This window comes from Nannobrachium achirus (assembly GCF_963921795.1).
Source record: "Nannobrachium achirus genome assembly, chromosome: 8".
NCBI lineage: Eukaryota > Metazoa > Chordata > Actinopteri > Myctophiformes > Myctophidae > Nannobrachium > Nannobrachium achirus.
In genome coordinates this window covers 40,933,780-40,957,442 of record NC_137817.1, presented here as the reverse complement: position 1 = coordinate 40,957,442, position 23,663 = coordinate 40,933,780, and the positions used below count along the sequence as shown (strand labels likewise).

Sequence of the window (23,663 nt, the reverse complement as noted above, 5' to 3'; positions counted from 1 at the left end):
AAACACGACAACAAGAACATGTACACAATCTGCCTCTGTCAGAGTTGTTCTTTGTCTGTGACCCTGTCTGTACATCTCATGACCCATTTGGTGGGCCCTGGTACTTTGGTTGAGAAGCGCACAACTTGCCAGCCACTGCATGGGTTTAGTTTGGGACAAACTGCCACGCGTGAAGGACGGAGTGACAAAACCAAGCAGGATTATCAGTTCAAACAGCAACGCAAACCTATCCACCCCGTGCAGAGAGGAAGAGGAGAAATATTCAACGGAATTAACATATTCACTATTCAACATTCTCCCCCTGCCAGTCACAACCATGCCTGTCTTAACCGTGCATAATCATTCATGACACACATCTCCTCTGGGGCTCATAATTATTTGGGCATGGAGAGGCACACTCGCAGAGGATTCAGGAGAGATGGGGGTGGGGGGGAGAGTATATGGGGCCCCGAGAGAGGATGCATTTTAAGGGGATCGGGTAAAGAAAAACAATATACATACACTGGTCAAAGTAAAGTTGAAAAAGCCCTTCTGTGATCACAGACGAGAGACACAACATAGAAAATACCAAAGAAAAAAGGGGTTTGGAACCAAAGAGGAAATGGGAAAAAACTCGGCAATTCAATTAAATGTGAAATAAATGAATCTTTATTATTTATTTTCCTTGTTCAAATGTAGCGTACCTTGGTGGCGCTGCGGAGATGGTCATAGTAAACCTCCTCTATTGCTTGGAAGTAGATGACTCCCTTCAGTTTGGTCTCATGTTTGTCTGTATAGGAGAGAAAAAAGAAAAAAACGTTTGCTTTAAGACAGGAGGAATTACTGACAATACAGGGTTTATCTTGGCTTCAAAGGCTCAAAGTATTACGGATGCAACCGTTACTAAATCATCCATTTTTTTTACCCCCTTTTTGTTCTACATTTTATAAATACAGTAAATAGACCATGAAGTCTAATAGGCCTGCAACAGTTTACCACTTTCAACCTTGCATCCCCCATGTTATTATAGGCAAAAATGTTCAAAAAGAATTTCACGTTGTTTCTTGTATGATACACTGTTAAACAATACCCCTTTTCAAATATGTGTGTGGTTTTATTGGTCATGTTACATGTCTTGTTGATTGTATGTGTTGGAACAATAAAAAGCTGTCAAAGAGAATAAAAATCACGTTGTGTGCTTGTAGATCGGCTATTTTTGCACAATATAAAAAGAGGCTCAAGTGCATTGATAATTATTTAATTAATCAAAGTAGTAATCGATAAAATACTCATTAAGAAAATAATCTATAGATGCAGCCCTACTTCAAAAGCTCAGCGTGGCACAACACCAGGTCACCTATGACAACGATGACAACCACAACAACATGGGCCTGTGGGCCATTTTCAAAGAAAATCCTTGATCATCACAGATTCATCGCTTGAGATAACGGGAGTTGAAAAAGACAACCGCAGCAGTTTTCTCCGCTTTTCTCTCGCTGCGCTTTCAGACCCTACTTGACTGCATTCTTACACCGGGGTTGTAAATCATTGCAGTTTGTTTCATCAGCCCCTGCAGAGCTGCAGTGGGGAAGAGGAGCAGAACACAGCACTCCGCTCTTCCTCCAGGCGCAAACACTCGCAACAAACCCAACTTAAAGACTAGTAGGTAAGATATGTAGGAAATCACCATTTCGAGGAATTAACGGTTTCATTTTTAATACGCAGCCATTATCTCCTAATGACCTGTTTTAACATTCAAACAGCCCAGAATTTGCATACTAATTTATAATTGCATCTAAATGACAAGAAGAAGATAAAAACAACTTGTGGTTCGTTAACCCGTATTAACAGCGGGGGTTAAGACCGAGGACTCGTCACATCTGCTTGCGTCTTCTTCAAGGTCAAGAGACGGAGTGAGCCTCGCATCTGATCAGCTCGCTCTGAGCGCAGAGCGCAGCTCGCATACAAACGACCACCAGAGTATTCTCCCTGCATAGCTTTCCACCAGCGCGCTTTAAACCCGATTTAAGACGAAACCCTTCTGAAGTCTTCAAAGGCCTCGCACAGCACATGTGTCCCAACTCTCACGGTAGACGACTATGTGACATGTTTAACCAACAGTATCACTCCTAACAATGAATGGTCCAAACCCACATTTGAAAAAGAAAGGAGAATAGAAATAAAACGTATTTTAGGCCTGGGCTAGTCTAGCGGTCCAGGCACCTAGGCTGCATGTCACTCCCCATCTCTCTCTCTCTCTCTCCCCATTTCCTGTCAATCTACTGTTCACTATCAATAAAGGCAGAAAAAGGCCCAGAATATCTAAAAAAAACGATAAAACTTATTTTATTCACAGATTGAAAGGAATTCTACAGCAGGTGTTTTCTTTAACAGGCCCCAAAAGTTAAAGAGTCGTGAAACTCGCTTGACACAAGGCTTCAATGTCCGACTAAAATAAAAAGCACGAGATGGCATAGCCTAATAGTCTCGCGTAGCCAGACAACTATGCCACAATCTCTGAATGCTATATAGAGTCTGGAACAGCAGCTCCCTAACGGCGAGTAATGGAAACGGGCATTACCGTTCAATAAAATATATTTTAAAATGTCATTTCTGCTAAGCAGCAAGCTAAACATGCTTATATGATTTTTATTTATATAATGATAAATATGTGTGATGTGAGACGGAAACGGAAGTGACGTGGGGGCTTCACTTCCGCTTCATCTTCGCACTCATCATTTCTTCCCCGGTCTGCCAGACTGTATGCCGGGAGCATTTGACCAAATCGCGGAGGCAACCGTCTGGCCACGCGAGACTACATAGCCTAGGTCATCTCAGTCTTCAACTTTAAGAAAAACTGCCTATTCCCCACTCTCATCCTAATATGTTACACTCCCTCATTATTTTAGTCTCTGTGATGACTGGAGCATTTTCTGAGCACTACATATTGGCATTTCTTAATTTTGTGCTTGTGCGTCCGCTCAACTTGCATCAACTAAATTCAGTAAAATGGAAATCTAAATCTAAAATGAATCGTCTCTGCCACTTTATATTATAAAACGTCCCACCTTGCATATGTTGTCACTGAACAATGTTGCATCCCCATTTTTGTGCATGTCATTACAGGCTAAATATAGATAAAAAGAAATGGCAGATCTACAAGTTCACAAAGTCTTATTTCTTTTTGGCTACACTATGTCACTTTTTTACGATACAACAAACACAACTGCGGTGCTTGTATTTGGTCACTCTGCTCTTCTATTGAGAAGGGTAGATCCTGTGGTATGGTATGACCACTACTGACAAGTGATACTGCCTGAAGGTAAAGCATCAAAGTCTCTCCCCTGAGTCAGCAGGCATACTCTATATTGGCTCAGTTGGAAGAATTTCAGCACTTGCATGGGGGCAGTGGCATGGGGGCAGTGGTGTAAAGTAACTAAGTACATTTACTTAAGTACTGTACTTAAGTACAATTTTTAGGTTTGTACTTTACTTGAGTATTTGTATTTGTCCAGTACTTTTACTTCTACTCCACTACATCTCAGATCCAAAAATTGTACTTTTACACCACTACATTTATTTGAACACTTTACTTACTAGTTACTTTGCAGATAAATTATACTCTTATAAAACATACATTAACCACTTTAGCCGCAATTTATACCTAGGCTATTTGAAAATGGCCTTAAAAAATGGTTCAAAGGTGACACGATGCAACACGTTGTGAGCTTGTAGATCTGATATTTTCAAACATTTTAGTAGTCTACTTTTACTTTTGGTACTTATATAACTTATATCATTTGATACCAATACCTTTGTACTTGTTTTATTCAAGTACATTTTGGATTCCGGTCTTTAACTTGTAACAGAGTATTTCTACATTACAGTATTTATACTTTCACTTAAAGAGGCGGTGCCATAGTTTTGTACTTTTTCTGGTTGTGTCTAGGAGGTTGACAGTACTTCATTAGACCCCCTGGTGTGGTTGTTATGAGCAATTATGTATTGCCTTTCTATTTGGGTTTTAGCTGTAGGCTGCCACCTTGTGGGGTCAAACGTGCCGGTCCAAAAACACACATACTTATTACATCACAGAATCAACCCCTCCCCTAATTACCATTCACCCAACATACGTGGGTGTGGCTAACTTCAGCTGGGTCACCACCCACCATGACAACCACGCATACCAATGAACTGGTGGGTGTGGCCACATAAACATAATTTTAACTCTTTCTGTACACTTTTTTGGAAAAAATCTTCCTCCTAGTATAATCATAATACCTGATAATCATGTTTTAGAGGGGGGAAAAATCATGGCACCACCTCTTTAAGAAAGAAATGCGAGTAATCTTTTCCACCACTGCACGGGAGACTCGGCTCTGAAACTCGAGAAGGATACAAAAAGTTGCAGAGTGCAGCTTGGAGTGGTTAATAAAACTCACCAACGTAGTAGGAAAAGGTCCGCTTGAGGCGATCGAAGACAAACCAGCGTTTCTTCCAGGACTTGATCTTCCCTCCCATCTTCACCAGGTACCCTTTACACATCTTCTCTGTGAGGATGATGTGGTAGCAGGTGTCCACGCTGTGACCTGACGACTCCACGTGGGAGCGAAGGTCAAACTCCTCCTTGCGGATGGGAAGGTAGCGCGTCATGGGACGAGCCTGGGAAGCGCCGCCAAGGGAGAAAAGTTAGCCGTCATTAAGATCAACTTTGTAACTCACAACTGACACTTACAGTACTACTTATACCAGTTGTTCTCAAACTTTTTCATGTTAAGGAGGACCCCCAAATTGACACATATTAGCCCACGGACCCCCCATTTGAAAAGATATGCCAGGGACCCCCATAAGAGAAGATTTGTACGGCTAAAGCATTTTAATTTCAGGGAACCCCCAGTTTGACATGCATTAGGCTACGGACCGCCATTTAATGGCATTTCTATCTCTGAGTTTTGTATCTCTAGTTTTTATCGTAAAATCAATGATATATTAACTCTGAGTGTACAAATGGGTCCATTTGGTTCCATTGTACACTCTCTGAGGTATGGGTGTCTCTGAGTTAAGGCTCGAACACACTGCCTGACCTTTTGAGCCGATTTTGAGCCGATTTGAAAACCACAACGAGCCGATTTCAAGAAAGTCACTCGTGCAGTGTGAAATACTCTAATGATCTGATGACTCGCCGACCACGCAAAATCGTACAGTGTGTTCGAGCCCTTACAGATCAATAAGGGTCCATTTGGTTCCTAACTATCGTTTAGCTGGGGACCCCCTGGAACTCCCCTGACAAGCAGTTAGAATGTAGGAATTGAGGCATTACATTTAGTTTGACTCGGTTTCAGATAAATAGTGAAAATAGCAGATCTACAAGCTCACAATGCCTCAAGCTTGTAGAAAGGGCTATTTTCACAATTATTGCCTCTTTCTTATATAATTTGACAATGTATGACCAGTTCTTATTGTATAGTTTGTAACTTTTTTTAGGTATTAAAAAGGTCCTAAAATTGGCACATCACTGTCATTCTTGCCTACTGTATAATGACATTCCCAAATCGCAATGAAATCAGACTAATAATTACATTTAGGCCCAAAAATAGAAATACTTGAAATAAAAAAATGAAAAAAATCAGATGGTGTTGTAGGAGTCTTAATCAGAGGAAAATGTTATGTTTTTTTTTATTTTTTATGTTTTTGTAAGGTTTTATAGCCATAAATCATAAATCATGCTCTAATTTACATATGGGGGATATTTTTTACAATAATAATATATGTACATGTTCTAGACATTCTAATGATCATCAAAACTCTCGAATGTCAGTGGGTGTGACGGGTGTGAATGTCAGCCTCTTATATGCAAATATTGGGGCCAATGGCATTGTAATACTAAACAATAGAATCCAATGGTGATGTTTAGGTGGTAGGGGGAGCTAAAATAAAATGATTTAAACCTTTTTTTGGATGAAATACAAACATTGTAATATTACAACAGTGGGCTCTAGAGGGTTAAGGTTAAATGTGAACACTAGGGGTTGGCCATTGCCAGACCCTGATGCCCCTGACGAGAATGCCACGTTCTGTTTCCCTCGCGTGCGTGTACCTGGGCGAAGTTCTTGGCTCTCATCTTCACCTCCCTCTCCACCAGCTGCAGCCTGTGTGAGGTCTCGTCATGCAGCCTCCTCTCGGCGTCCTCCCTCCTCCGCCGCTCCTCCTCCAGCATCTGACGGCGGGCATGGCTCTCTCGCTCCTGGAGGAATACATTCATTTATCCACTATTATCTGTGAAGTGTGAAAGCTTTCAGAAATAATCTGCAAGTTGTGAGTTTAGTTATTTTTTGCTATTTTTTACAACTAAGTATAAAATAGGGTTTAAGTGGTTAATCATACTAATTGATTTAGCTAAGTATTCAAAAGAAATACAAATGTTCACGTCAATTTGTAATTGATAAAATAATCATGAGACAATGAGTGTCGGGTCAAATATTTCTTTAAGTTCTTTCTTACCCGTGATTCTATAAGTCTGGCCTTCTCCATATGAGCTTCCCTCAACATCTTCTCCATCTCCTCAATTTTTAAAGCATCCATTCCACTGGCACTGTGGGACAAGGATCAAATGGAATATGTTAATACAGGGGTTCTCAGCCTTTTTTATACCACGACCCCATATTATGAGGGAAATTCAGTGCAAGAAACATTTGTCAAGTTTAAAAAATGGACCAGATATGGCCAAAAATATTACAGTGAAGATGGAAGATAAATCCACACATTATTGCTAGTCCTATTTTGACCATTACGGTGTCACTGCAGCAGGGCTCAAACAGTATGCAGAGCTGTTGTTCCTCACCTGGACATGTTGTCAGGCGAGCAGGCGGAGTTATTGCCGGTGGAAATGCTGGTATCCATGCTGTCAGAGCTCTCCAGGCTCAGTGTGTCGTAGGGCTGCTCCCCCCCTGACGGAGGCTGGTGGTGTAGGATGGAGTGGTGCACCATGGGAGAGCTGTGGCCGGCGTGGCTCAGCGCGGGGCTGTAGGTCACGCTTCCCGGGTACGGGGGGGAGGAGGACGAGGAGGAAGAGGAGGCGGCGGCGGCGGCGGAAGCGACGAGGTGGGTCTGCGAGCCTCGGAGTGCCTCCCACTGGCAGTGAGCCTCCACTGCGGCTCTCTGCTTCAGCTCGGCCAAGCGCCGGCGCTGCTCGTCTATGACCTGCTGACCTGGGGGTCGGAGAGGAAGAGAGAGAGAGAGAGGGGGGTAAGAGGAGGGGTCAGTGATGTTTGGATGATTTGAGACCCTCAGGGTCCAGGTGCTGCTGTTGCTTTTATACAGATGATCGTCTCTTCATCGGAGCAGAGCGTGGACAATGTCGAAAGGAGATCTGGGCAGAAAGGTGTTATACGGACAGAAATGGAACCAAACCAGGTCCTGACACCAACTTCCTCCCATGAAGTACGCAATTTACAGTACAGAATGGGGCTGCAAACTATCACTTATTTCTTTTATGGAATACGATTTATTTTTGGCCTTTTTTATGCCTTTTGTTGATGGGATAATAGGTTGACAGGAAATGGGGATGGAGAGATGGGGAGTGACATGCAGCAAAGGATCGGGACTCGATCCCGCACAGTCAGGCTACTTTGGAGCCTATAGGTGCCCGGACAGAGGGCCTATCGAATCCTTTTTTGATTAATCGAGAAACACATGTTTATTTATTTTTTATTTTTATACATCAACGAATCAACGTAAAACATTTCTAATCTTTTTTTGTAATAGTCTAAATTAATTAGTCTGATTAAACACTTGATGATTCAAACGCAAATAAAATAATCAATTAGCTCGATTAACTGTTGCACCACTACTAACAAATACGCATTTTAATTCAAAATGTCAAGCAGGATTAGCTTCAAGTTTCTAATTCAGTGATATTTCTGTGATTCCCTGGAGATCAGCTTCACGCCGCCTTTCAGAAAATATCAGCTCAGAGGAGCAAGCTCTATACTGTGTAATTTAAATGTTACTCCATTTGAATAATTGTTTATCCACAGCTGAGCAAAAGCAGCAGTTCATTACAGCGCTGGCGGAATGTTGCACAGGGAAATATAAAGTTCAAGGTTAAGAAACACATGAAACGTTTGTACGCAGGCATTATTTGGGATTTGCATGCATTTTGACAACGAAATAAAACCCAAGTCAATTTCTTAACGTGTGTCCGTTTTGTAAACGTCTAAGTCAGTGAATCGGAACCTATTCTTTTATTCCATTAAGACCGGGAAGGCACCAGTATTTTTTATACTTTGGCTGCGCTATGAGCTTGTAGATCTGCTATTTTTGAAAAAAAAAACATGAACATTTGTGCAAATCTTTAAATATATATTCTTTTAAATTCTTTTCTTTGCTTCTGGGGGCGTCCCTGGAACTAAATATTTTGAGATGGGGGTACGCAGTCAAATACATATGATTCTAGGGGTCCTTGACACTACAAAGTTTGAGCACCACAGATACGTTTTTCAGAAAACCATTAGGATTTAGAAGACATTTTAGGGTATTTTTCAGGTCTTAATGTTATAAATGATTTATGCCGTCCAGATCTCCTCTCAAGATGTTTGCCCGCATTCGGACGAAGAAATGAAAATACAAAAAGAACAACAGCGACACCTGGAGCTATTTGGGGACAACTGTAAATCTGCTCCCATAAACATCTCTCCATACAAAACCACATGCTGGCCACAGGTCATCGTAGGCATTCCAACCAACAGAGCCACCAAAAGGACAGGACGTCCAACAATCGGCGCTAGCACCAGGCAGGAAACATAACTCATGCACCACACATACAAGTACAGTATGTGTTCACTCAGTGCCACGAGCCTGAGTCCCATCACCAACAACATGAACATGACCCCATCGACTGAGCGTCCCAAAGAGCAAGAATCCCTTCTCTCTGCAATGTCTCTCATCGTCAACTCCATGCTGCTACGCACAAGGAAGGTGGACAGGAACCTCTTAGAAGAGGTGACGAGGCCTCAGATCAGATACAGTAGCTCCAGGGAGTATAGGAGTGCACAGACTGGAGAACATGCAATAGTCATCCTCCCACAGGTCAGAACATTCATAGGGGGGGAGAAAAAAAGACCGATGGAACAAAACGTTTCAATCAAAGAAGAAAAGATGAACAGAAATCACACAGCAAGAAGAACGAGTGACAAGCCAGTAATGGACAGCGTTTTAAAAGAGAGGGAGAAATAGAGCGAGTGTCGGGCGAGATGAGGCAGTGACAGACAGACACGCTAAATAATAGATGAAAACAGAACGAGTCCCACTCCCAGGCACGCTGCGGGTCCGCTGGTCTACCTGCAGGGCTTTCCTTCACACTGGGACGGCTGGGGGACTCTGCAGCGCCGCACACACGTCAAGGAAGGGACAGATCCAAAGACAGACACACACATACAGATAGACATGACACAAACGCGCCTTTTCTTTTTTAAATGAGAAGTCGAAGGACCGAACTGTGTTAACTCGCTTCTGAACTGTGTGGAACAAGTGACTGCCTCACAACTGAGCTGAAACACACTGTCTGGGAGAAAACCTGGTTTCTCTCGCCGATTTCTTTCAAAATGGACAGCAGCCCCAGGACTCAGGGCCCGGATCCTCTGTACAACGCGGGCCTGATGTCACACAGATGGCAGTAGAGAGGCTATGCTAAAGGAGGGTGCCGTTACCTTTCTGCTGGAATGCCAGCTGTCGTTTGTTCTCGATGTCCTGGAGGGTGGCCGCCAGGTTCCTGGGCAGGCTGCCGGTGCTGTTGGATCCAAGCAGGGTGCTCTGCAAAGGAACCCAGCAACAGCTCATCAAGGTCAGACCTAGCTTTGGATTTGTTCTGACTCACTCCTCGCTGAGGTTCTGAAGCAGAGTACTACAATGATTCTTCATAATTCATTGATATGTCAATAATCTGTTTCTGTTTATGCTGTGTAACCAATTTATTGAAGACCATACAATTATTATTAAATACAATAAGGGAAAAGGGTAGAAAATGACGCGAAATACTCATAGCAAGTAATCTGAACCACAACCTACATCTTGAAATCGCTCCCCTACTTACAACTATTCATTTTATAATATGCAACAAAGACAAACAGTCACATTTTGGTGAAACAGATGTAAGCAGTAGATATTATATGTTCATAGCATACTGTATAGGCCCTTTCCCACTGGCATGTAAACCCACTAATTCACTGGTAAATTTCCATGCTGCCGTCCTGTGGGACTAGGCACTGGTCTTGAATGCTGGGGTAATTGCACTCTGCAAATCTCCCAACTCCCCACTCTGCAAAATCTCCCAACTCCCTACCGTGTTAATTTCCATAACTTGTCTGCCGCAGCCAGAGTGGGAACGTAAGCTGATTTCCATATAGTTTATGACGTTTTGTTCTATGAAAAAACTGTCCTATGAACAAAACTGCTGCAGCTTTGCCTGCTCTGAAGCCTCACGTACATCAAAAAGAATCAAAGCATGTAAATTAATATCATGAATAATTTGCATCCATTCAAACAAAACTGGGGGGAAAACTTTATAGAGAGTGGGAGGGACACATCTGCAGATGTTTGCCATTGTTTCTTTTCGTCCCAAATACATATATTAACATCCCCAAATATCTAGCCCTGTGTGCTTTAGACACCTCTTGTAATGTATTGTAATTGGAGAAATCTTTTGTTGATCGTTCCATTTATTATTCGTTCAGTCATTACACCCCTATTGCACCCCAATTTCCATTCCCCACAACATGTGACTTTGTAGAAATGTGTATATTTGGAAGTGTATGAACCTTGGAGGATGTGTTCCGCCCCAGTGTCGCTGCTCCATGCTGTATGGGGGAGGCTTTAGGCCGATGAACCGACTGTCCAGCATCGCTGTCCAGCTTAGAGCGAAACACCTGACACAGTGAAAGGAACGTTTATGTTAACAATAGAATATATAACATTGCAGACAATGGCCAATGGCTGTAAAATGTGTACACATAGAGCAGGGACCTGGCAAGATATCTGGTTAGAACAGTGTTTGAGAACAATGTGCCAATTTAGGATAATGTTAGGATAAGGTTTTCGAACAATTTTGTAATTGTATGTGGGACCACGGATGGAAAAGAGCTTGAAGCTAAATCCGGCATATGTTCATGAAATCATGTGTATTGACTGAAATGTCCGTTAGTATGCACTGGCCTGGGAATATGGTTGGGAACATGTTTTAGAACAATGTACCTGGTTAGAACAGTGTTTCAGAACAATATACCTGGTTAGGACAATGTTTTAAAACAATATAAAAAATAATGTCAAGCTTTTCATTGTTTAGGTGAAGGCTGGTCAACTCATCAATGTCATGGTCACGGTCATTGTCCTTACAACAAAGTCATAATTAATGTTTGCCCAGTAGCAAACTGATTCTATGTTATTGGGAGATATGTGCTTGCACTCAGAATGCATCTCAGGCAATCAAATAGTAGGGTCAGAACTAACTGTGGCATACATATATATCGTCGTTGTCGGGTGGAAACCTTGTATGTCCAAGAACGTTAGTTTTGTATTTATCATTTTAAAAATGAACTAAACTAGTGAAAATAGCAGATCTACAAGCACACAACGCCTCGCACCGCGAGGCGTTGTGTGCTTGTAGATCGGCTGTTTTCACTACTTTTGTGCGACAGCCTTGTATGATGAAGCAGGGCTTTACTTGGTGAAAAGAAGTACAAATTTGAAAGTTAGAGATACAAGTTTTCTGCCTGACAGTGACGATATATATTTTATCAATATTACACATTGTCTTGCATGGATTATGACTTCAACAAGACTGAACAACTGATCCTTGTGGACTGCCTTCAGTTGAGATACTGTACACAAGTTAGGCAGCAGGTGCAACAAAAGAAAATATGACATGTTGACACAAACATTGCACATAATATCAGCCAACATGTATTAGTCTGGCTCTAATATGGACTAGAAGTTAAAAGCAGAGATAGCATTCTCTATTAAACATATTATGTATTATGAATACAAATCATTTCAGTAGGACAAGAGAGGAAGGGCAGTAACAACAGTCTGCCTTCCTTAAGGAATGAATAACAAAGTATCACAATGGATAGGCAGTAATTTAGCATGCGCGCACGCCGCACGTACACACATGCGTGCACGTGCACACACACCTGGGACAGTCCCCTTTCATTGGGCAGCTCTTTAATCAGGTACTCACAGGTCTAATTACAGACCTGAGATCATTATACTCTTTCCTTTACAACACATACTGTACACGCACGCACACACACACACACACACACACACACGCACGCGCGCACACGCGCGCACACACACCACACACCACACACACACACACACACACACACACACACACACACACACACACACACACACACACCCACACACACCCACACACCCAAGCTGTTGCCTGGGTGCTGGTTTCAGTACAGAGGCAACAAGAACAGTACGGCAGCAGGAAAAGGAAAAGAAGGGGCCTCTCTACCTGCAGCCTGCGACCTGACAGACACTTAGCTGGGAGGGGAGGAGAGGGACCGAGCAGACTGGCCTCCCCAGCAGACATCACCTCCTGGTACCAGTGCTCTAAATCTACCCTGGAGAGGAGAGGCCTACTGCCCTCTGTCTGGTACTGAGGGACAGCACCCAGCACGGCAGGCCAGGGCAGAGCAGGGCAGAGCAGGGCGGTGCAAAGAGTACAAGAAGAAAGACGAAAGGAAGAGGAAAAAGGATGGAATAGAAAGGGAAAGAAAAGAGAACAGAAGAAAGATTAGTAAGCATTAAAAAAAGGAAGAGATGGTTGTATTAGTATAGCTTTTGTGGAAGCTACGTTTACTCAACTTTGTCTGCTCTTGAGGCCTCATGTACAGTACATCAAAAAGAATCAACATGAATCATTTGCTTCCAATCAAACAAAATGATGAAATCAAAGGGGGTGGGGCGCTCCCAAAGAGCCCTTTACACAAAGTTCATCACTGTCCATCATTTCAGTTCCACACGTTTGAAAATAAATACTGTGTTCACTGAAAATAATGGACTTGGTGTATGTGGATTTTCAACTTCTGGATACAAAAAGATGCCAACACACAAGAGCTCTCTATTCTGGTGCGTCCTGGTTTGCACAGCACCACCACCAGTAACAGCAACGAGATGCACAAGAGCAAAGCAAAGCACTGAGGGCCACGGTTCACACATGTTAAGCCAAAGAGTGCATGAACCAGGCGTCAGGTGTTACGACAGGAGGGAGGTGGACAGGAGGAGGGAACAAGAGGAGGAGCACACACACCTCCATAGAAAGAGAGAGAGAGGAGCCGTGCGGAGAGGAGATGCGGGGGAAGGCAGGAGACGACTCCGGCGTTGCGGCGTGCGCGGGCTGACGCAGCGGAGAGGTGGGGGATGACTCCACCTTGGGCATCCCGTACATCTGACTTAACTGGCCAACAGTCACATAGTCCTGTTAGCACACGCACACACACACACACACAGCAGCAGAAAGAGACATGGAGACAGTGAGACAGACACATCACGTCCATGGTGTGAAGCACGCTCCAAGACGTCGGACATTAAGCTCACCTCAAACAATCTGCTCATACATCCACTATCCAAATGTACCGTCCAAAATAAAGGCAAACTTTCGTGACTTCTAGCCTGAAACCTATTGTTATTTTTATTGCGAGTAGGGATGCAGCCTGTGATCCGATCTTCAGATCGGATATCGCCTCGATATCAGCCAAAAAAACTTAGATCGGATCGGACTGCAGCGAAAATGACCAATCATAAATATGTGTTTTTATTTTATTATCTTTATATATATATCATATTTCATCTATAAATATATATATAAAAAAGTGCTGTATCGGATCAGTATCTGTATCGATGCTGACATATCCGTATCGGATCTAAAGTGAAAAATCTCGATCGCAGCACCTAATTGCAAGGTGGGCGTTTTGAAAATTCAAACATAAACCTTCCTAACACATTCTGTGTCTGGAGAACTGCGTCAACGGCTCTATCAGCTTATGTGATGTGTCAATACGTTTTGCAGATTCTCACACCCTCCTCACAACAGAATGATAGGAGTCAGGCTTAAAAGTACTGTGTGTGAAGTTGCCCTTCAATTGCCTTCTTTGTTCAGAGGGCAGAGTAAAGCTGCTTGTAGCAACAGGTCATAGTGAGGAGTGAGAAAAGCTAATAGTATGCAGTAAGCAAACGCTACATTTCCAGCTAAGCAGCCAACCAGAAGAGGGAGCAATGTGACATGAAAATGGAGAGATGGAGAGCAGTGGTTCTCAAAGTGGGGTCCCGGGACCCCCAGGGGTCCTTAAGGGGCTAGTACCCAGCAAAATGTGTTAATATCCAAATCAGTTTAACAAATTCAACTCTACAAATAGCCGGTCTACAAGCTATCCACAACTCGTCCCATCGTAACGAATTGTGAGCTTGTGGATTGTCTCTTTGTGATAGATTTCGATTATTTTTGAAATATGTTAACAAAACACTTTCGGTTGGGGGTCTGTGGCCAAATTCATATTGATTTGGGGGTCCGTAACATGAAAAAGTTTGAGAACCACTGATGTAGAAACAGAGAGAGAGATAGAGGCAGAGAGCAAGAACAGACAGCAAAGAGGTACGAATTAAACAGTGAGAGAACAGAGACAGACAGACAGAGAGACAGACAGAGCGATGGTACCTCGCGCGGCCCGGCATGCGAGGCGGGGTTGCTGTTGTCATGGTAACTGCCGCCATACATCTTATAGACATCTGTTAGCTTCAGGTACTCCTGAAGCGCGTCCGTACAACAACAACAACAACGACATAACACAGCACAACGTCAGGACAACACTCTAAAGGACCTACAGCAACACGCCAACAGCCTCTCACAATATGTTCAGACTTGATAATAGTGATCCGCACTTTGATCCACTTTCATTAGGATATCGTTGCTGTTGGGCGTCAACCTGTAAATGTCCAATTAGGTTACCATTAGAACATGTGTTCCAATGGATCCAATGTGGTAATTATTTAGTCACAAGCTGTTAATACTTTAAATATTTATAAAACCCCAAAACACACTAAGCCACTTTCACTTTAATCCGTTAAGATCTGAAAAATACCTAAATATGTCTTCTAAATCCTAATGGTTTTCTGAAAAAACTTGTGTTTCTTTATCTGCGCTCTGCAATTTTCGCTACTTTTGTGCGACACAAAAGTTGGGCATTAATTTACTGGGAAAACATGTGAAAGTTGAAAAAAGGAGATACAAGGTTTCCGCCCTACAGCCAATTTATCGCATGCAAAGCCTCCACACAGTGCAGGGTTCAAGCAATCAACACGGTGGGGGACCCCTACGTTTCTTTGCCTTTTTTTTACTATTTGGAAAAACATTTTAAAATACTTCAAATAGTCGATCTACATCTACTACTATCAACATCTAGATTGGCTATTTGAACTATTTAAAGAGGTGGTGCCATAGTTTTGTACTTTTTCAGTTTTGTATGTGTCTATGGAGTTAACATTACTTACATGACCCCTGGGTGTGGTTGTAATAAACAATAATGTCTTCCCTGTGTATTTTAGTTTTTTCCTGAAAGCTGGAAGACTGAGTCAAAAGGCCCAATCACAATACACTGCTTTAGTAAAACACTAAGATTATCCCTTCCCCTTATTATCATACGACTGTGGGGGTGGCTAACTTCAGGTGGTTGGTGCTAAGAAAACCAGGTATACTTAATTAACTGGTGGGTAAGGCCAAAGAAAAACATCATTTTAACCTAACCTTTTTGAAGAAAAAAAATCGTCCTCCTAGTATAATCATAATAACTGATGATCATGTGTTGGGGGGAGGGGAAAAAATCACAGCACCCCGTCTTGAAAAATGTTTTTCAAAATAGTTTAGGGAGAAGGGGCAAGAGTACCGGGTGAAAATAGGGCCCCGAGCGTGTAAATGGAGGCCAATTTGGTTCCATTAAAGGATCACTTCACCTCTGGGACAACCAGATCTTATTTTATTGTTGTTTGGGACACGATCAACACAATCCTGAGTTATTTTTTGTGTTCAATCTGTGTTTTTAGATATTTCAGTATTTCAGCATGCAACAACTGGTCATATGATGCTGTCCCAGAGGTGAAGTGGTCCTTTAATACACTCTCAGATGTTATGGGGGGTCCTTGGAATTAAAATGGTAAAGAACCGCTGAGTTTCACAGCTCTGCTTAAAGCATCCGATACAGTGAGGAGCAGGGGGCACAGGTGGGGGTTCAGCACCACAGAGTGAACTAGGGCATTCACCAACTATTCGAATATTCGAATATCAAAGTCACTATTCGACGTTGTTCACCGAAGTCGAATATTCACCTTTTTTTTCTTTTTTTTTTCTCTTTAAAAAATATATAGTTTATAAAGCTTGGCGAGATAGGAAGTCATAAGAATGAGTTGTCGATGCCCCTGGTGGATGAATTTGTTAATGCTCTATACCAGGGCTTCTCAAGCTTTTTTTAGGCTGTGACCCCCACAATAACTGGGGACCCCCACCCTGACAAGCACTTGGAATTGTAGGTATTACATTTAATGTGACTCGCTTCCGCAGATAAATATTGTGAAAATAGCTGATCTACATGCTCACAACGCCTCGCAACGCCTCGCCTCTTGCTTACTTAATATTTGACGGTTTGGCCAGTCCTGTCCAATATTTGACTATTCGAATACATGAGGTCGAATAATTCGAATACTAAAAATCACTATTCGTGAATGCCCTAGAGTGAACGGGACGGAGGTTACAGACACACCCAGACAGACAGACAGCAGCGGTGGGTCCGTCATGTGGTGAGCGTCAGTGGGGTTAGCGTACCTCGGAGGGACTGCCAGGGTACGGCTGACAGGAAGGAGAGGGGAGTAAGTAGGAGGAGGAGGCCCGGCAGAAGGAATGCTGGGAGGAGCGCACGTCCACCCGGAGGTCAGCGTCGTTGACACGCAGGCGCACTTCCTGTTTCGACAGGTCAGGAGACCAGATTTATTGCCCGTGTCAAACGCGCGCGACCGCCATAATCCGCGACCTTTCACCACCCCTCCCCCCATAAGAACCAGTGTAAATGTGAGCGAGGAAGTCAACAGCAGCTGTTATGCTCGCACACTCTATTCTGGATTATCACATGAAGTCAGGTTAGCAGCGTGACGAACTCGCATAAAAAAACCAACACAGAGCTCTGGCATGTTCAAAGCCTCCTTAGCGTATAATTCAAAGTGTGCTTCTGTGTGTGTGTGTGTGTGTGTGTGTGTGTGTGTGTGTGTGTGTGTGTGTGTGTGTGTGTGTGTGTGTGTGTGCATGAGTGTGCGTGCGTGCGTGCGTGAGAGAGAGAGAGTCATCTCACCTCCTTCATGGTGGTGGAGTTCTTAGGAAAGCTCTTCCCACCCGTCAGGCTGAGGTATTTCTTCTCCAGGGCTGAAAGCCTCTCCTTCTCCTGCAACACACACACACACACAGAGCTCCATGGTTCACCTGATCATGATGAATACAAGAAACCTTTGAAGGTCAACGGTTACGCTATTTAGTGATTGCTTCCAGGTGAAAATACCTGGTCTGGGCTTTCAATATATTCAATATATTCTGTATAATGGCATCTTCAACCTCCAATGAATTTTAATGCAGATAATGTGGCAACATCATTCACACCAACAAAGTTGGTCAGGTGAACTAGCTGGCCTAGTATTTGAAGGTGTGTTTTTGCATGTGTCTTTGTCTGAGGAAGAGCTAGACCAGTGGTTCTAAAGGGGATTCCAGGAACTTTGGGGGCTCCTTTGTGGGGGCTACATTGACCCATACAAGTCTGTAACTCTGACAGTGTATAAATGGATCCGTTAGGGTCCATTTGTTTCCATTTGTACACTGTCAGAGTTAAGGGGAGACCTTGAAATGTAAAGGTTTGAGAAACACTGGGCTAGACGGCTGAAACGCAACATTCAGTGGTAATGTAATAAACATCCATGGGACATCTGGTAGTATCACTATTATTAACTTGTTATATTGTATTGCTGTTGTCAGCACAGGCTACAGGATGCCACACCAACATTTCCCTGCTTGTACCTGTACGAGTAGAGTGACAAACAAATCCTCTTGAATCCTGAATACTGAATATTGAACACGATCCAATGTGCAGAGTCTATTTTTCTGTTTTCCACAATGTCATCCTTCAACCAGGCTGTCAACCTCTCTCCCACACACATTTGACAGCTTCCACTTTGAAGTCTGGTCTTGTTCTACAGTGAGCATGGCGGTGTACAGGGAAATGCTTCCGTACCTTCTGCAGCATCTGCAGGGTGACGCTCCTGTCCTTGCCGAGTCTCTCACACTCCTGAGAGGCCTGCAGACCCAGCTGGTTGGCCTGGCTCTCCAGGGCAGACACCTTGTCCTGTGGAAACACACACGGCGCACGGGGTTACAGTGCACAGTTTGGAACACCTGCAGTTACGTTTTAAACATTTACACACCCTGGAGAAAAAAAGAGAATACATATGAAGAGAACAAAATAAGAGATATGATAATAAAGTTCAGTAAGGCTCAGGTCAACAGTTACTTAGATTATCATTATAGTAAAAGGCCCATCTTCAGGTTTGATTTCGCCTCTTAAAACTTTTATAACCCTTTTTTCACCCTGTGTCAACTGCCTAAGCTGTAATCCTGGGCTCTACTCTCCCTCTGCCAACCAGGGGAGAGCCCCGAACTGAGCTCATGCTTCCTTCAATGCATGAGGAGTGAGCAGGCCGCTTCTTATCACCTGACAGGGGGGAGTTTCCCCCGGTAGGACTTAATGCATGGAAGGAACACGTTATTCCAACCAGTTCCTTTCTCCTCCATCACAATCGCCGACTGAGGAAGTATAGAGACAGAGGAAGTATAGAGACCAAACATAACATGTCTTGTCTTTTAGTTCTAATGGATCTCTTCTCCACTAGTCTAACATATTAGTTGTTTTTATTTTGTTTTTATGCCATTTTCGTCAGTGAAAAAAGCTAGCCGACGAACATTCTTCGTCATAGTTTTATTTGAGGAAATCCACAGTGGTGTGAAGAGCTCAGTCAGACGTACCTTCCTCTTGGCCATGCTCTCATGGTACTCGGCTCTCTCCTGGAGGAGCTGCTGGCTGATGTTCTCTCTCTCCTCCTCCAGGCTGCTCTCTCTCTCCAGCTGCTGGAACTCCAGGTCTTCAAACTGCTTGGTGCCCGCCTCCAGCGCCTCGCCGTCCTAACACAGCCCGCCCAGACACACACCGTTAAAACAACACACAAACCCTCGTGGTAGATTTTTTTTTTTTTTTTCATACCACCCTGGGAAACGCAGACCAACAAGAGCAACACAAATACCCTGCCGGTCTTTCAAATAAAAGGGGGGAGTTTTGATTCCCGGTAGGATCGGTGAATGTTAGCCCCGGTCTGGGACTGCAGCAGGCATCCAAGAACATTCAGTATCAATACTGTGATGTAGATATACTCTGTTTCAGGTAAAAGTCCAAATTCAAGTATTGGTATCAAAATGTACTTAAAAATACCACAAGTAATGTCCCATTTCACAAGTTTTCAAATGTATTAAAATCTTTTGAAAAGAGCAGAACAGCTCGACGCATTGTGAGCTTGTCGATCGGCTATTTTCAAATGCCCGAAATGTATATACGGTAGGGCTGAAGTGGTTGATATATCTATTGTAATAATAATCCAAATCTAAGTAACTAGTAACTTATGTTTTCAAATAATTATAGTGGAGTAAAAGTACAATATTTGCCTCTGGGATGTAGAAGTAAAAGTAATGAAAATTGGAAATACTCCACTAAAGTAAAAAATCACACCCGTGTGAAGTGGAGCTGTGTGTGTGTGTGTGTGTGTGTGTGTGTGTGTGTGTGTGTGTGTGTGTGTGTGTGTGTGTGTGTGGATCATGTGTACCGATTTTTGTGACATTTGAAGAAAATATGTAGGAAAAGGAGCAAAAAGTGTGTTTTGGAGAAAATTCAAGATGGCGGAAAATCTATCATGGCGCAAATGGGCGTGGCCTATATGGGGAGATGCGTCATGACCCAAGGAATCCAGGGAAAAAATATTTTTAATTTTCCGACCTACGGTTCAAGAGTTACAGGCCAAAACGTAAAGTGGGGTGTTATGGCGCCACCATGCGGCCAAATGACACAAGTATTTTTTATTTAATCCTTGAAATCATTATGAACCTCCTCTCCAAGTCTTGAAACTCTAGCCCCTATGGTTTGCGAGAGACAAATAATTGAATGTGAGTTTTTGCAATTCCCATTATAAGTCAATGGGGAAAATTAATTCACTAATAAATTAATATCAATTAAACTATAGAACCTTTCTCTTAGAAAAGTAATAGCCCACGATTCCCGAGTAAGCCGGTCGATTTGACATATGGCGCGAGTGTGTGGTGGCAAAACTGTGGGACTAGTGGCGTGCCGAAGTTTAGGAAGTTCAGGCTACATACAGACAGACACACACACACACACACACACACACACACACACAGACCCACACAGCCACGTATAGGGAGCCTGTGCTTCACACAGCTCCAAAAATACCTCAAAATTGTAAATGTACATAGTTACAAGGGGTGTAACGATATAGTAACTAAGCGAAATGTCGATTTTAATTTGCAATGATCTACTATATTGTTTGCAAAAGCATATATCGTACCGTTTTGGCTTTGTATCGTTTCTGTATAGTTTAAAAAAAAAGTTTTTCAATGCAAATAATTGATAGCTAAGTATTTGTGCCTTGTATTTAGCAATTTTAAGAGGGAAAATGAAAAAGAGGGGTCTAATTACCTTTCCATTCCATATAGCTACTCTTGGTCTATCAATAAATGTGTGTAATCTCTGTGTTCATGTCAAGGTGGGTTTGTCCATATCTGTTGAAATATAATGTCCATGTATTTGCTAGATAATCACAGCGTTTACTTCGATAATAATAGATTTTTTTACACGTTTTACACAGATTGAATTCCTTTACCAAATAGTTACTATATCGATTTTAAATCATTGAATCAAATCGTATCGCCATGAATGAACCAATTTCGTCCATTTATCATATCGTTAACCATGTATCGTGATGCATATCGTATCGCTGTTAAAATGTATCGTTACACCCCTAGCACTAGTTACTTTCCACATCTGCATTCAGCAATCAGCTATATAGTAGAGGACCTGGGTAAGATATGTATGCGCTTAACTTAGGAGAGAATTTCTCAACTGTTCTAGACTAATATGACCCCTGGGAACAACGTCAGAACTTTGCGAAATTCTCTATCCGGGGCGAAATACCCCAGAATGACCACGCCCTTTTAAAAATGACCACAACTTCCAACATGGCTTTATCTTCTAAACCGTTGGAGCTACACATTTTCTGAAGTGCTCAAAATGTTCAGAATACCAATGTTAAGGGGGACATATACGTGTGTAACATTTCTAATTTCGATATTGTATGACAAAACAACTAAGAAACGCTAAAAACAGGCAACTTCTTATTGTCCAGGGCCTTAGGGACATTTTTTGCATTAATCAGTGTAAAAGAATCAAACCTGTCCCAGATGTAACCCAGAGCATGCTCTAATGATTTAGGAAGGGTGCCCAGCGACTCTTCAGGGTCATCAATCATTGTGGCCAAATCCAATATGGCTGCCATCTCAAAACAGTTTTGGCTATAACTATTGAACCAGATGAGCTACAAAATGCAAACTTGGTGTCTATTTCATGTTTTCTGGACATTTTAAACATGTTGGAATGCTTATCTTTATGATTGGTTGGGTCCGAACCAATTTGCATATTTCAAAGATAATGGCGTTTATATACAACATTTTTGCTGAACATTGTTACACAATATTGTACTGGCTGTGTCTACTCTTATATTGTTTCAATAAAATTGCATCTAAGGTGCGACGTTGGTGTAGTGGTTAGTGCATAGGTGAGTAGTTCAAACCCTGCCTAGGCTGACGTCAGCAAAGGGGAGAAGACGACAGCCAGCCCCATGGCCTCCCCTAAGTAACAAGAAATCTTAACATTTCTTGTTACTTTCTAAAATGTTGCCAACCGGACGATGATACACGAAAGGAGAAGAAGCATCTAAGATACATAGTTGTTTGTTTTCTCCAGTTTTAACTCACTCCTAGAACTCTACACTCAATCTGGATGAAACTTTATGTTACATAATGATACATGTAATAATGTATCACGATGATGTCATGAAGGCCGCAGTGTAGTATGTGAAACATCACATGCTGACTCCATCCATCTGGATGCGTGGACGTCTGGACGTGTACACTTTTTTACGGCCTATGGGTTTGCCGCTCTGACATAATTCTCTGACATCACTGTGATGTCAGGGGAACCACTCTAACAGAATGGCTTTGTCGCTCTGATGTCACGCCCTGGCTTCACTGTGATGTCACACAAACAGAGTCCCTTTTATGCACATATATGGAGTTCCCTGATGTCATCAATATTAAGCCCATAATGGTGCCAGCCTCTATCACACACTTCACTACCGTCAGGGGGTGGTGTTGAGTGCAGTCTGGTTTATTAACCAGGCAACATAATAAGGACTTCACAGGACTTCATATGGGAATGCTCATACCCAAGCCCATGCCCATACAATATATGGAGGCCACATCGGCCACATACCACACTAACGGAATCCATATATAGCCAAGACAGATGGTCAAGACAGCCCATATCTGTGTGGCTGGTTCTACAGACAGGGATCTCCATCTATGGGCATAAAAGGGTATGATGTCTGATGTCATAGACATCATAGGACTTTCACATAACAAATAACTGAGTAAGCATGTTTGGGCTCTCACAGCATATCTCCATATAAAGTACATGGATCTCCATATACGGGTACCACGGGTCTCCATATATGGGTAACTGGTCGATATACATCAGTGGCCAGATGGCCAAGACATGGCGCGACCTCGCCCTTTAGGGTGAGGTCCTGAGGCATCTTACTAAGCTAATTAGAGTGCTCTAGTGCTCTACCCTTGTGTTTCCAATGCTCAAGTAGCATATAATAGACACAATGTTTGCTACAGTAAAAGGTGGCAAAGATTAAGTAAGGTACAGTAAAATACATTTTCAGATACACGTCATCTTTGAAATATGTTGAGATACACCCAAACATAAAGACAAGCATTCCAACATGTTTCTAATGGTCAAAAAACATGAAATAGACACCAAGTTTGCATTTGTAGCTCTTCTGGTTCAATAGTTAGAGCCAAAACTGTTTTGAGATGGCGGCCATATTGGATTTGGCCACAATGATGACACTGAAGAGTCGCTGGGCACCCTTCCTAAATCATTAGAGCATGCTCTGGGTTACATCTGGGACAGGTTTTATGGTTTTACACTGATTAGTGCAAAAAAATGTCCCTAAGGCCCTGGACAATAAGAAGTTGACCGTTTTTAGCGTTTCTTAGTTGTTTTGTCATAAAATATCGAAATTATAAATGTTACACACTTATATGTCCCCCTAAACATTGGTATTCTGAACATGTTGAGCACTTCAGAAAATGTGTAGCTCCAACGGATTAGAAGATAAAGCCATGTTGGAAGTTGTGGTCATTTTTAAAAGGGCGTGGTCATTTTCGGGTATTTCGCCCCGGATAG

General features: G+C 42.6%; 1 protein-coding gene across 11 annotated transcripts in view; it reads right to left on the bottom strand.

Moving 5' to 3' along the window:
• phldb1b (pleckstrin homology-like domain, family B, member 1b) overlaps window positions 1–23,663 on the bottom strand; it is a 60,329-nt gene that overhangs the window by 3,559 nt on the left and 33,107 nt on the right. For 5 of the 11 annotated variants that reach the window (XM_080730959.1, XM_080730964.1, XM_080730962.1 and 2 more), the window contains 13 exons: window positions 19,094–19,249; window positions 18,306–18,416; window positions 17,379–17,468; window positions 14,702–14,791; window positions 13,298–13,465; window positions 12,500–12,643; window positions 10,794–10,901; window positions 9,687–9,789; window positions 6,821–7,187; window positions 6,481–6,571; window positions 6,077–6,223; window positions 4,422–4,641; window positions 684–769 (listed from right to left, as the gene is read on the bottom strand). In XM_080730959.1, coding sequence (XP_080587085.1) covers window positions 684–769; window positions 4,422–4,641; window positions 6,077–6,223; window positions 6,481–6,571; window positions 6,821–7,187; window positions 9,687–9,789; window positions 10,794–10,901; window positions 12,500–12,643; window positions 13,298–13,465; window positions 14,702–14,791; window positions 17,379–17,468; window positions 18,306–18,416; window positions 19,094–19,249 — 1,881 coding nt within the window. The remainder of the gene's footprint in view (window positions 1–683; window positions 770–4,421; window positions 4,642–6,076; window positions 6,224–6,480; window positions 6,572–6,820; window positions 7,188–9,686; window positions 9,790–10,793; window positions 10,902–12,499; window positions 12,644–13,297; window positions 13,466–14,701; window positions 14,792–17,378; window positions 17,469–18,305; window positions 18,417–19,093; window positions 19,250–23,663) is intronic. The other 6 variants (XM_080730965.1, XM_080730966.1, XM_080730967.1 and 3 more) reach the window with 6 other exon arrangements.